This window comes from Lepidochelys kempii, chromosome 2 (genome assembly GCF_965140265.1).
Source record: "Lepidochelys kempii isolate rLepKem1 chromosome 2, rLepKem1.hap2, whole genome shotgun sequence".
Lineage (NCBI taxonomy): Eukaryota > Metazoa > Chordata > Testudines > Cheloniidae > Lepidochelys > Lepidochelys kempii.
The window spans coordinates 183,594,185-183,608,545 of NC_133257.1; the positions used below are offsets into that span (position 1 = coordinate 183,594,185).

Here is a 14,361-nt window from a genome sequence, read left to right on the forward strand (position 1 = left end):
TGGACCCATGGAAAAGAAGCCCTTGAGGAATTCCACCATGATTTCAACAATTTCCATCCCACCACCAACCTCAGCCTGGTCCAGTCCACACAAGAGATCCACTTCCTGGACACTACAGTGCTAATAAACAATGGTCACATAAACACCACCCTATACCGGAAACCTACTGACCGCTATTCCTACCTGCATGCCTCCAGCTTTCACCCTGACCACACCACACGATCCATCGTCTACAGCCAAGCTCTGCGATACAACCGCATTTGCTCCAACCCCTCAGACAGAGACAAACACCTACAAGATCTCTGTCAAGCTTTCTTACAACTACAATACCCACCTGCAGAAGTAAAGAAACAGATTGATAGAGCCAGAAGAGTTCCCAGAAGTTACCTACTACAGGACAGGCCTAACAAAGAAAATAACAGAACGCCACTAGCCGTCACCTTCAGCCCCCAACTAAAACCCCTCCAACGCATTATTAAGGATCTACAACCTATCCTAAAGGATGACCCAACACTCTCACAAATTTTGGGAGACAGGCCAGTCCTTGCCTACAGACAGCCCCGCAACCTGAAGCAAATACTCACCAACAACCACATACCACACAACAGAACCACTAACCCAGGAACTTATCCTTGCAACAAAGCCCGTTGCCAACTGTGCCCACATATCTATTCAGGGGACACCATCACAGGGCCTAATAACATCAGCCACACTATCAGAGGCTCGTTCACCTGCACATCCACCAATGTGATATATGCCATCATGTGCCAGCAATGCCCCTCTGCCATGTACATTGGTCAAACTGGACAGTCTCTACGTAAAAGAATAAATGGACACAAATCAGATGTCAAGAATTATAACATTCATAAACCAGTCGGAGAACACTTCAATCTCTCTGGTCACGCGATCACAGACATGAAGGTCGCTATCTTAAAACAAAAAAACTTCAAATCCAGACTCCAGCGAGAAACTGCTGAATTGGAATTCATTTGCAAATTGGATACTATTAATTTAGGCTTAAATAGAGACTTGGAGTGGCTAAGTCATTATGCAAGGTAGCCTGTTTCCTCTTGTTTTTTCCTACCCCCCCCCCCCCCAGATGTTCTGGTTTAACTTGGATTTTAACTTGAAGAGTGGTCAGTTTGGATGAGCTATTACCAGCAGGAGAGTGAGTTTGTGTGTGTATGGGGGTGGGGGGGATGTGAGAACCTGGATTTATGCAGGAAATAGCCCAGCTTGATTGTCATGCACATTGTGTAAAGAGTTGTCACTTTGGATGGGCTATCACCAGCAGGAGAGTGAATTTGTGTGGGGGGGTGGAGGGTGAGAAAACCTGGATTTGTGCTGGAAATCACTTTAGATAAGCTATTACCAGCAGGACAGTGGGGTGGGAATAGGTATTGTTTCATATTCTCTGTGTATATATAAAGCCTGCTGCAGTTTCCACGATATGCATCTGAGGAAGTGAGCTGTAGCTCACGAAAGCTCATGCTCTAATAAATTGGTTAGTCTCTAAGGTGCCACAAGTCCTCCTTTTCTTTTTGCGAATACAGACTAACACGGCTGTTACTCTGAACCCTTGAAGATGACAACTCTTGGGTAAATTAATGGGATGTATGGATGATTAGCATCTATGGATATCAGGCCACTTATTTATGTGACTAAATATGGATTTGCATTTAAATAATCAATATCATTCTGTGAGGCCCACCAAGGTGTCTCCCTTTATTCCTGGCTGTCTGTTCCTTGCCACTCTCAAGCTCAATTACATAACGACTCTCCCCTGCTCTGGAGTTTGTCACTGCTGCTTTGAACACAGCTAGAGGGAGGAACTTGAGAATGCTGCTAGACATTCTCCTGCCTGCTTCTCCAGCACTCCCCATCCATCTCTCTAGCAGAAAGAGCTCAGGACTCAAACTCAGGTCCTCCCACAGGATGTCAAGACACACTTCCACTTTACTGTCAGTCCAGTTTGCACTTTAAGCCTTTAAGCACTTAATGCAGACCCAGCCTGGCAATGAGTTGTGTATGAACAGACCTCTAAGCATACACACATATAGCCCCTTTGACTTGGTGTGCATACTTGTAAGCCACATTATTTTATTAATGCTCGTTTGGTTGGCACATTTATAGTTGTGCATCCAAACTGCATAGATGGTAGGAGCAGCTAGAGAATGCACTCTGCAAGAGATGAGAAATTAGAAAAAATACATAGCAAAATTAAGTTTTGTTTTTTTTTAAAGCTACATTTTATTTGTTAATACCCACCTGAAGTGCTGCCATGAAGATTTCCCCCTGGAGTTTCATCCTCAAAGCTCTGGATCTGAGACAGAAAAAAAAAAAACCACAAAAGCAAAAACAGCTTATTTATTATTACAAGTGTATTTCCCCTTTAGAATTAAGAATTTCCAACTGAAATATTGTTAAATCTTCTTTCAGTGGCTCTTGTTTTTATTACTGTTTAGTATTTTAAGCCAGGATCTAGTCCTGGTCACCCTCCAACTCCCATATTTAAGTGTCAATGGACAAAGGCCCCCTACCCCTGTACTATACATTCAAGCTCTTGCCACTGAACTGGCTCAAACAAATGCCCCTCAGAAAATGTGCCTTTATTAGCATAAATCAGACCTATGGGGCCAAATTCTTGCAATAAGGTGTAAAGAAGGGAAGGATTTTGCTCAGAGAATGTATTTAGAGAAGCACCCCAACCTCCTATATAGGGATTGGTGCCTCCATTGTGCTAGATGCTCTTCAAAACTCATGCGGCTAGTTCGGACCTTTTAATCCACTGTGCTGAACCACACTGTCTCAGAGAGGTGCAATAGTGTTTCATGTGTTTCTCTGCAAGCTGGGATGAGGGAGGTCAGCACCATGACCCCAACCTTGCAGTCAGGGCTTAGCATTTTTCTTAGCCGCTGTAGGTGAATGTAGGCTGGGACAAAACTCTTAGAGCAAAAGAAAAAACTTGAAACAGGACTCAGCTGAACGAGCCTCTTCTCCATGGATCCAGAATCCCACCTCCCCAAGATGACCCTTGAAAGTGGAAACCTTCCTGAATCTGCTGCCATCTTCTACGGAGGAGGCATGCCACCTCTCTCTTTCTCTCTCAAGTTCCAATTGTCTGTAGTGGATTGCTGGCTGTATCCTCTCCCCATTTCCTTGGTTCTTCAGGGAGACCCTAATTGTTGGCCTCCTTCCCCTATCTTTAGTCTTTGGGTGGCTGGAAAGATAAGCCTGCTCCTCTGTGCATCCTATTAGAATGGCCAGTATAGGGTAGTAGCCTTCCTGGACCTCTTTCTGCAGCAATGGGACCAGACACACTCCAGATGATCCCACTGTTGCAACTGCACACTGATCTTATATAAGACTAGGATTGACAAACACTCCAGATTATGCTGCACCACACTGACCCTGATCCACCTCCCATTGCTCCTAAAATGTATTGACAGCAGAACATCAGGGTCTAGAGCCATTCCATGGAATGTGGATCAGAGGACAAGCCATTTCTTTGAATGAGCTTGTTTTTAGGACACAGAGCTTAAGGAACAACTGCTGGAAAGCATATTGGCATTTTATCCGATAGTACTTGTTGACACAATCATGGCTTTTTGAGTAACACCTGTGCCAAATTTTTTGACAGTAGTTTATACCTAAATTGAAAACCTTAAACAGTCTATAACACACAGAGAAAGGGGTCTGGCTTCTCTCCCTGGTGCAGGGATATGATGTTTGAAAACATTCTACTTTAGCTCTCATCTTGGAGGAGAGAAGCCAGATCTATACTTGTATTTACCATCTGTATATGCACATTGTCATTATACGGTACATAGAAATCTGCCTTACCTCTTCCATTTCAAATGAATCTGGAGGCTTGTCCTTTGTACCAGACACCCTTCTGAGCGTGTGAGTCAAGAGCAAATTGGACTCCTTCCTTGGTCTGTCTTTGACAGCCATCTCCGATGCGGAAGGAATCTGGGGCTGCTTTATAGGTATATATGACAAAACCTGAGATTTCCCTGTTGGAGCCTGTGGCAGCCGGGATAATGTCAGTGCATCATCCTCAGTGGAAGACTGTTCCTCTCTCAGACCCACCAAGGTATTATTTTCAGAAAAGCCAGTCCTGATTGCTATGCATTGGTCCATCTCAGCATAGATGGGAGACTGTTCTTCTCTATCCTTGAATGACTCTGAATTTCCAGAAGCCTGAGCACTCCTTTGCAGTACTATTGCCTGTCTAGAAGCTTTTCTCAGGAAATGACCTAGCCTTCTCCGCTTCACTCGTGTGGCCTCAGCTTTGTTCCTCTGAATGTCCGTCATGCTCTTTTCTTCCCCATTACTCTCCTCTGATTTCTGTTGCTGGGTGTTAACACCATTCAGCAAAGAGGAGAAGGCACTAGTCACATGATCCAGGACTTCCAGTTGTCGAAAACGCCCTTGAGTTTGATAGAAAGGGATGAAAAGGTCCATTGTTAAAACAGAAAAGAATGATGCAGTCATGACCTAAACTAACGCTATCAGGTTACACACAGTTGTCAAGGCAGTTCATCCTTTCCCCTCGGCTTTCTTCAGAGAGACTGGGAATTCTTCAAATAACAGGCTGCTTTGGGAAAGAAATGCTAGGGCTTTTCCAGATCCCTTTATTATGGATTCTTTTTTATCCATATTTTAAAGGCCAAATTTTGAAGAGTGGTTTCCAAAGTTCTGCAACCAAAATTTGCACGGCATACAGAGAGAGGTGCATGAATATGGCTTTGGGAGCCTAACTTGAGACTCAAAGACTCAGCAAAGAATATAAACATGTGCTTAAACTGAACTTTAAAGAGCGTGAGCTACACTATGGGCCCTATAATCCATGCTGGCAGTTAACACGGGATTTAAAGGGCCCTTAGTGTAAATGAGAATCACTCCCTAACTGCTTTATTGAATAGGGATGGATTTAGGTGCTTAAAAATAAACATGTGCTTAAGTGCTTTGCTAAATTGGGGCCATGCATGTTACATGTATGTGAATTAAGATGAACTGTATATTTGAAACAATTGACTACCTTCTGGAGCATAATTAATTTTAAAACTTTTCACTGTTAATGAACACATTAAGGGCCTGATCCAGAGTTCACTGAAGTCAACCAGAGTCTTTCCATTGACTTCAAATGGGTTTAGGATCAGGGTTATAATGGCTTGATTGTGCAAGTCTTAAATCGGGTAGTACTTATAGAAGCAGTTTCATTGAGCTCATTGGGTCTTCTTGTGTTAATACTACTCAGCATAAGTAAGGGCTGGAGAATCAAGCCTCAATTTCCCAAATACCATAAGCCAGATCTGATTCCAGTTATTAAGACTGAATAGCGATTTGTACTATGAGTCACCCCACTGAGCTCAGTTGGTCTACCCAGAGTACGGTGCTACTCACTGTGTATCAGAATCAGTTCTCAAATACTTACAGTTGGCTATCATCCAAGACTCCTATAAATGTATAAACCCTTTAACTGGTAGCGATTAAGTACTGTAATTTATGTCAATAAATAGTTCACTGAATTAACCAATACAACCCCTAAAGGCTCTGTTCTTGCAAGAAGTGCATTGTCCTCCACAGACAGAGCAGAATGCACACACACAGAAGTTTCATAAGGTTCCCACAGCTTGTTAAGCTTATTAAGTCTCTGTAATTTGCTGGCAAATATTATTCCACAGCATAACAGCTCAAGGGAAATGATTTAATTTTTCATCTGTTTTATTAAAAAAAAAAAAAAAAAAAAACCCCAAAGAATTTTGGAGATTTCCATCATTGTAAAATGTTGTCAGGTTATTGATAAAAGGAGCTACAACACATCTGCCTGTATATTGTGTCCCAAACCCTTCCTGAGGCAATGAAAATGTCAGAAGGGCTCCTGATTCCTTGAGAAATTCACTGAGGGGAATAGATGGCAAAGTTCTAACATTCTTGGCTTCTGTGTCTCCTAGTGAGCAGCCAAATTTATTGCATGTATTCTGCATGCAAACTGTTAAAGCCGCTTCACTGATGATTAGACAACAAGGGGATATTTAACATGGATCTGAGCTGGGTCTGTGCATGAGGGACCAATATCATGACATATAATTCCTGACTGTTACCATTTCTCTCTGAGACTCATGTTTTTCCAAACACTGGGATGGCAAAATCCGCTGAAGTTAAAAATCAGGCAAAGTCTTTTTAAGGACAATGACAAAGCTTTCACTAGCTCTGGTTAAAAACTAGTCATTGGATCTATCAGTATACAGAGTACACAGTGGTATTTTGGGATATAAAGATTTTATTGGCATGAGTTTGGGATGATGGTATGACTCACTCATGGCTTTGCATATCAATGATGCCATCACATATTCTCCAAATAAAACATATATCCTCAGTATTGTACATTGTTAGGCTGTTAACTGTGTCAGGATGTAAAAATGCCAATTTCTAATCTCTTCTGAATTATTAGTGACAGAATTGTCTAACGTTTCTGATTTAAATCAGAACCACCTTTTATAGTTTGAAATAGATTGCAAAAGCAAAACAACATGTCAAAAACTATCTCAGTTTCTGACAGCTAATGAATGAATCAAATGATGAGGAAAAAGAGAAGCAAGCAATAATTCACTAATTGTGAATGTAATCAATGCACAGGGTCAAATCCATCCTTTGTGTAACTACACTGACTTCAACCAAGTCACTGGAGGAACCACATCAGGCTAACATTGCTTCATTGCTTAATCCTCCCCTTGCAGGCAGCCCCATTGATTTCAATGGGATCTCTCCAAGGAGTAATGTTTAAACATGTGAGCAAGATGAGCAGGTCTGAATTTAGCCCACATTACTTACCGAGCTTTTAGCTCTTTTCCTAAACACTAAGGACCCAACCGTGCCAATCCTTACTCACTCAAGTAATCCTTGCCCATGCATGCAATCCCACTGAAGACAATTAGACTACTCATGTGAATCAGGGCCTATTCACATTATAGCTGTGAGATCCTGATAACAGTACAGTTATCCCCACAGCCATTTACAACACAGCTGAAATCTGTAGTGTAGATGAGACTAAGTCAGGGGTAGTCATTAGGCAGACTGCGGGCCAAATCTAGATCGCCAGATGCTTTTTGAATGAACCCCGAAATCTTTTTATTGACTACTTATCATTATTGTTATTACTTTTTTTATTATTTTCTCTGGAGCCTGGACCTTGACCATCCCTTGACCAAGAAATTTGGACCTTGACAAAAAAATAATGGCCTACCCCTGCCTTAAGGAATAGAGATGAGACACTAGAATTTGCAGTTGTGTTGTAATTGTCTCAGGATAATTATGTTGTAAACAAGCCCACTGACTCAGTTATACAGCATGTGTAATTTGGTCAGTGTCTAAGAATTTGTAAGGTCAGGTCTCAAATAGCTGAGGAAAAAACACACATTTTAGTTTATCTTTACCTAAATCCCAAGGTAAATTGTCTAGAAGACTACTATAAGGATTTAGAATCTCATAAGAGGCCATCACTGAAATGAATGAGGGGCCTTTTGAGTTTCTAGTGGTGACTGGAAATTTTCCAACAAAATGTTTTTTAAATGGAAAATGCAGTTTCTGCAAAAATATTTCCATTAAAAAAGATTAAGCAAAATTGAAATGTTTATTTACCAGTTTGAAAATCAAAATGAAATATTTAATTTTGGTTCATGTCATCTTGGTTTGTCGAACTGAAATGCTTCATGTCAGATCAGCTCTACAATGATGCATTGCAGTCTCCCCTCTGATTGAACTGCTGTGCTGGATCATGGGAGTCATAAGACCACAGTATATCTGAGAGATGTAGTCTGGCTGGGGACTCCAGCCCATAAAGAAGAATGAGTGCATGAGGCACCCAAACTACAACTCAGATGAAGCACCATGGAAGCTCAGGAGTACACAAATGAGTGTTAAAATGAAAGGAAATTTTTTAGATTTGTGAATGTTGAAATGTTTTCTTTGGATCAAATTAAGGCTGATGATTAATCACAGTTAACTCATGCGATTAACTCAAAAAATGAATTGCGATTAAAAAAATTAATCACCATTAATCGCAGTTTTAATTGCACTGTTAAACAATAGAATACCAACTGAAATTTATTAAATATTTTGTATGTTTTTCTACATTTTCATATATATTGTATTCTGTGTTGTAATTGAAATCAAAGTGTATATTATTTTTATGACAAATATTTGCACTGCAAAAATGATTAACAAAATAAATAGTATTTTTCAATTCACCTCATACAAGTACTGTAATGTAATCTCTGTCCTGAAAATGCAACATACAATTGTAGATTTTTTTGTTACATAACTGCACTCAAAAACAAAACAATGTAAAACTTCAGAGCCTACAAGTCCACTCAGTCCTACTTCTTGTTCAGCCAATCACTAAGACAAACAAGTTTGTTTATATTTACAGGAGATAATGCTGCCCGCTTCTTATTTTCAATGTCACCTGAAAGTGAGAACAGACATTCATATAGCACTTTTGTAGCTGGCATTGCAAGGTATTTACATGCCAGATATGCTAAACATTTGTATGCCCCTTCATGCTTTGGTCACCATTCCAGAGGACATGTTTCCATGCCGATGATGCTCATTAAAAAAAAAAAATGCATTAATTAAATTTGTGACTGAACTCTTTGGGGCGAGAATTTGTATGTCCCCTGCTCCGTTTTACCCACATTCTGCAGTATATTTCATGTAAGAGCAGTCTTGGATGATGACCAAGTGCATGTTGTTCATTTTAAGAACACTTTCACTGCAGATTTGACAAAACACAAAGAAGGTACCAATGTGAGATTTCTAAAGATAGCTACAGCGCTTGACCCCAGGTTTACGAATCTGAAGTGCTTTCCAAAATCTGAGAGGGACAAGGTGTGGAACTTGCTTTCAGAAGTCTTAGAAGAGCAACACTCTGATGCGGAAACTACAGGACCCGAACCACCAAAAAAGAAAATCAACCTTCCGCTTGTGGCATCTGACTCAGATAATGAAAGTGAACATGCGTCCGTCCGCATCATCAGCATGGACATATGTCCCCTGGAATGGTGGTTGAAGCATGAAGGGACATATGAATCTTTTAGCGCTTCTGGCATATAAATATCTTGCGACACCGGCTACAACAGTGCCATGAGAACACCTATCCTCACTTTTAGGTGACATTGTAAGCAAGAAGTGGGCAGCATTACCTCCTGCAAATGTAAACAAACTTGTTTGTCTGAGCGATTGGCTGAACAAGAAGTAGGACTGAGTGGACTTTCAGGCTCTAAAATTGTACATTGTTTTATTTTGAATGCAGGTTTTTTTGTATATAATTCTACATTTGTAAGTCCAACTTTCATGATTTGCACTACAGTACTTGTGTTAGGTGAATTAAAATACTATTCTTTTATTTTTTTACAGTTCAAATATTTGTAATCAAAAATAATTATAAAGTGAGCACTGTACACTTTGTATTCTGTGTTGTAATTGAAATCAATATATTTGAAAATGTAGAAAACATCCAAAAATTTTAAAATAAATGGTATTCTATTATTGTTTAACAGTGCGATTAATCACAGGATTAATTGTGATTAATTTTTTAATCACTTGACAGCCCTAGATTAAATATGTTGAAATGAAATGTTTCAACCTTTCTGAATCATAATTTTTTGAACTTTCCATCTCACAAAAAATATTGACATTAACAAATTTTGGTGTATTGTGATTTTCCATGGGGCATAAATTCCAATATTTGAACAGCTCTAGGAACTTAACACAAAATAGGAACTGATGCTGGATCTTCACATATATGCCCTCCTCCTCTTTAAGCAATATTTCCTCTGTTCCAGTGAGTCACACAATAAATATTGCACTCTGGATTTTATAGTCAAAATATTAAACTGTCTTTCAGGGATGTTTAGAAGAGCTTCAAAAATGCAGTATTTAACATATGCAGAATATGATATAGAATAACTTGGGGAACCTCCATATTGATGATCCATAAGTACAAACTATAAAGTTTCTCAAATCAGACATGCACAGAAAATCAAAAAGGAGGAGGAGGAGGAAGACAGAAGGGGAATGGAGTGAGTGAGAAAGGAGAGAAATTTGACTGACATGTTTTTCTTCTTCTAAAGACTTGTGTTTTCTGGCTATTCATTCCCAGCAAAGTCCTTTCCCATCTGAGGATGACATGAGCTAGCTAGATTTTCTAAAGAGTTCAGCTCCTATTTAGACACCACAATAAGTAGCTCGATTTTCAAAATAGCTCAGCATTTTGGGTGCTTAGCTCTTATAAAAATCTGGCCATCTGTATCACAATGGGAGCTGCTGGCTGCTGAGCTTTTCTGAAAAATCCGAGCTGAAACCTTGGCTCCATTGAAGCGAATGGGAGTTTGGCCATTGATTTAGATGGAGCCAGGATTTCACCTCTGGCTTTTATTTAGGTGCCCAAAGGATTGCTGAGCTCTTGAAAATCTGGCTCAGTGACTATACAGAAGAATCAATTACCACCAATCAAATAGAAGCATCAACAAATAATACACCAACTGAGCAGCAAATGCATTTGAAAAGGTCAGATCAGCAATTAAACAGCTCTAGAAACTCAGGAAAATAATAAATCTGACTTTACTGTGGAAGCCAATCCCGCAGTTTATTCTCCCACCACAGCCACCAACAGGCAAACCCAAACAGAAAAGACTTCACTGGGAAATTAATAGCTGGGAGATTTCAAAAACCAACAACCCTAGGTTTCAGAGTAGCAGCCGTGTTAGTCTGTATTCGCAAAAAGAAAAGGAGTACTTGTGGCACCTTAGAGACTAACCAATTTATTTGAGCATAACAACAACCCTTGAGAGACCATGTCGCCTAGCCAGACAGACAAATCTCTTCCTCCTCTGTCATCCACTCCTTTCCTCTCTCCCAGGCTAGATCTTAATCCTTTGCTCTTTCATTCTGTCCTTTTTTTCTCTTCTCCGTCACTCTTTTGTTTTTCTTTTCCTCCTTTAATCTGTCCTTCCTCCTCACTCCCTCCTTTCGCTCTCATTGATTTTCTTCTTTCCCTCTCCTCCATCTGGGGAGTTCTCTCACTCACACACCAATCCCGTTGATGTGTGGGTTTGCTGTAAACATTTAGATGGGCACATGGGTCTATGAAACATTTTCTGTAAGGGTGGACATTTCTGTTGCATTTCTCATTTGATAATGTAAGGCTTACTTGATGAAGTTTCTGAATAGGAAGGCAGCCAGTATGTATGAGATCCTGCCTTGATGAGCATCTCAGGAGCAAACTGACAGGTTTCAGAGTAACAGCCGTGTTAGTCTGTATTCGCAAAAAGAAAAGGAGTACTTGTGGCACCTTAGAGACTAACCAATTTATTTGAGCATAAGCTTTCGTGAGCTACAGCTCACTTCATCGGATGCATACTGTGGAAAGTACAGAAGATCTTTTTATACACACAAAGCATGAAAAAATGTAGTTTACCACTACAAAAGGTTTTCTCTCCCCCCACCCCACTCTCCTGCTGGTAATAGCTTATCTAAAGTGATCACTCTCCTTACAATGTGTATGATAATGAAGTTGGGCCATTTCCAGCACAAATCCAGGTTTTCTCCCCCCACCCCACCACAAACCCACTCTCCTGTTGAAGCTCTTGAGGGTCATCTGGCTATCATTGTGCAGCGGACAGGCGTGGAAGCTGTGCAAGAATAAGAATTGCAGACTTGGGAAGTACAGTCCAGATTTTTTAAAAAAAGGAAGGTGAGTCTGAGCAACAGGAGGAGGAAGGGAATGGTGTGATCAGCTGTGTGTGGCATATGTGCTGAACAAAGCTGGTAGAAAAAAGGAGCGCAGTATGAAAAAAATCTCCCTTTCCTTTGAAAAAATCAAAATCTGTAATTTCAAAAATTTGAAAAATGTCAACCAGTTTTAATGCTGAGGCTGAAGAACAGATTCTCACTACTCTGCTGGTGGCAGGGTGTAGTACTGAGAGGGTGTTGGAAGAAGATGGATTGCAGCATCTTGACACCACAGAGCATGCATGAGAAAGGGCAGCAAGACAAGAATGAGTAAAGATAAGTGATGTAGTGAAGTGATCTATTTATCTTCGGTATTTATGGGGCACAAAATACCAGTTACTTGGATTATACTAAGAAACATGGATCCAGATTTTGGTAGGTTTACTCATGGTAGATACTTTAACACTTCTTCATATGCAGCTCCATTGGCTTCAGTGGAACTATTAGCTGAGTTAGGTAGTCTTCAGCATAAATATGGGGTAATTTGTATTAGAAATTGGACTATAGAGATTACAAGGTGTGGTCATAATCCTAAAATCCTGGCTATACTAAAGAGTAATCGATTGTAAGGCCAGAAGGGAACATTATGATCATCTAGTCTGAATTCCTGCAAAATGCAAGCCTGCGAATTTCATCAAGTAATTTCTGCATCAAGACCATAACTTCAGTTTGAGCTAGAACATATCTTTTAGAAAGACCCTTCAATCTTCATTTAAAATACCACAAAATACCACATCAGTAGGTAGATTGTTGAAATCTTCTCTTCCACATCGTATCTTCCACATATGTACCTTTAGACTGTGATCAAGCCACCTCTTAACCTGCTCTTTGATTAGTTACATGGATTGATCTTCTTAAGTTAATCTCCCCACTGTATTTTCCACTGCATGCATCTGACGAAGTGAGCTGTAGCTCACAAAAGCTTATGCTCAAATAAATTTGTTAGTCTCTAAGGTGCCACAAGTACTCCTTTTCTTTTCACTCTAAACCAGGTTTTCCAATCCTCAAATTATTCTTATTGCTCTTTTCTGAATCCTTTCACATTTTCAATGTCCTTGGAAGACAGAACAACACTAGGTGCAAATATGTTAAAACACTGATTGTCCAAACATGTGTCTCCCAGACCTAAGCTTAAAAACAAAAAAACCCTCTAACATGGCTGTATCATTGTTCTCCCTTGGTGTAAAGACCTTGTCTGTGAAGTGCACGGTGCATTGCGGTTTCTATATAAGCAATAAATGAAATTTAAAAAATAACAGCCCAGACAGCAAATTTTAGCATAGTTGTAGGTGATATTACAACTGAGGGCCTGTTTACCCTATAAAAACAGTTATGTTAGAAGTCCTGGTTAGATACAGTTAAAAAATCATAATTGTATTTACCATGTCAGGAAGAAGTTATGCTGTAAGTTTGCAGAACTGTGTTTATGTTTCCTGAATATGGTCCCAGGTCTCATTCATTTTCCCTCTCAAGGTCCTCTCCCTGCCTCCACAACCCCCACTTTATTTTCTGTTGTTGCATCTCTGACAAAACACTCTCAACTTACCATATAAATTGGGATTCTCAAGGTCCATACGCTGCTTTTGAGCTTCCAGAAAGACTCGGATGTTGATTCCTTTTGCTACGGAAGCATTATTGATAAATCGAGAAGGGATTTTAGTGCAAATGTCAGGTTCTTCTGTCCCAAACCCCAAATCCAGTAGAATCTCAACTGGATCATTTTCCCAGAGCTCCAGCCATTCAGTGATGCTGTGGATAAAACAAAGACAATTCATATCACTGTCCTGACATCACCCTTCTTTTTGTTTAGCTCTTACATGGTTTTGCCTTTGCTCAGAAATTCTATTTCCTTCCCCCATCTCACTTTCCCAGCACTCCTCCACGAGGTGGCAGTTATATTCTTCCAGTTCAGAGGCCCATGATTTTTTCTCCCAGGGATGCATTAGCCTGGAAAGATAAGGCGGATCTAGAGTACGTAGCAAGAGGAACATTTGTAGAAGTTGATGTTCCTATGGATTGAAATCCTCTTTCTATCCACATCATAGATAAGGCACATGCTACAGCAATTCAGCCTTCCTCACATTGCCTCACAAACATGCCTCAATACTCACCTCTGATGTCAATGGAAAGCTTATCAATGGGCTTTGTATCAGGTACCTACTAATCAGCGGAGGGCCATTTTGTTCTCATTGAAGTAAATGAGAGAACTCCCATTAACTTCAATGGGAGCAGGATTGGGTGTCATGTATCTTTATTCTTTACACTCCATTTACTGGGTTTTTAATCCTCATGTATTTGTCAGTCTCTAAACAGGACTAATCTCTACCGCTTTGGATTGAAAATATCTGGAAACTACTAACCTTTTCGGTGCACTAGCAAGAGAATGGGACGAGTTGAAACTGTTCCATCTTGACATAACAGGAGTTTCTGAAAACTGATGCAGAGATCTACAGGAGTTGGAAAAAGTAACCATGAAGTCTTGGGGTCCTTTGGGATGTCATTATGATGTTTTTTCCAGAGTAAACATTTGCATTTTGTTTTGGTTTATAATGATACACAATG

At 40.1% G+C, this 14,361-nt stretch overlaps 1 protein-coding gene across 2 annotated transcripts in view; it reads right to left on the bottom strand.

Annotated features, from left to right (window-relative positions):
- Positions 1-14,361, bottom strand: part of ITPRID1 (ITPR interacting domain containing 1) — an 87,090-nt gene that overhangs the window by 52,255 nt on the left and 20,474 nt on the right. For both annotated transcript variants that reach the window (XM_073329499.1, XM_073329501.1), the window contains exons 6-9: positions 14,160-14,246; positions 13,346-13,548; positions 3,844-4,433; positions 2,269-2,323 (exon numbers count right to left, since the gene is read on the bottom strand). In XM_073329499.1, the coding sequence (XP_073185600.1) occupies positions 2,269-2,323; positions 3,844-4,433; positions 13,346-13,548; positions 14,160-14,246 (935 nt within the window). The remainder of the gene's footprint in view (positions 1-2,268; positions 2,324-3,843; positions 4,434-13,345; positions 13,549-14,159; positions 14,247-14,361) is intronic.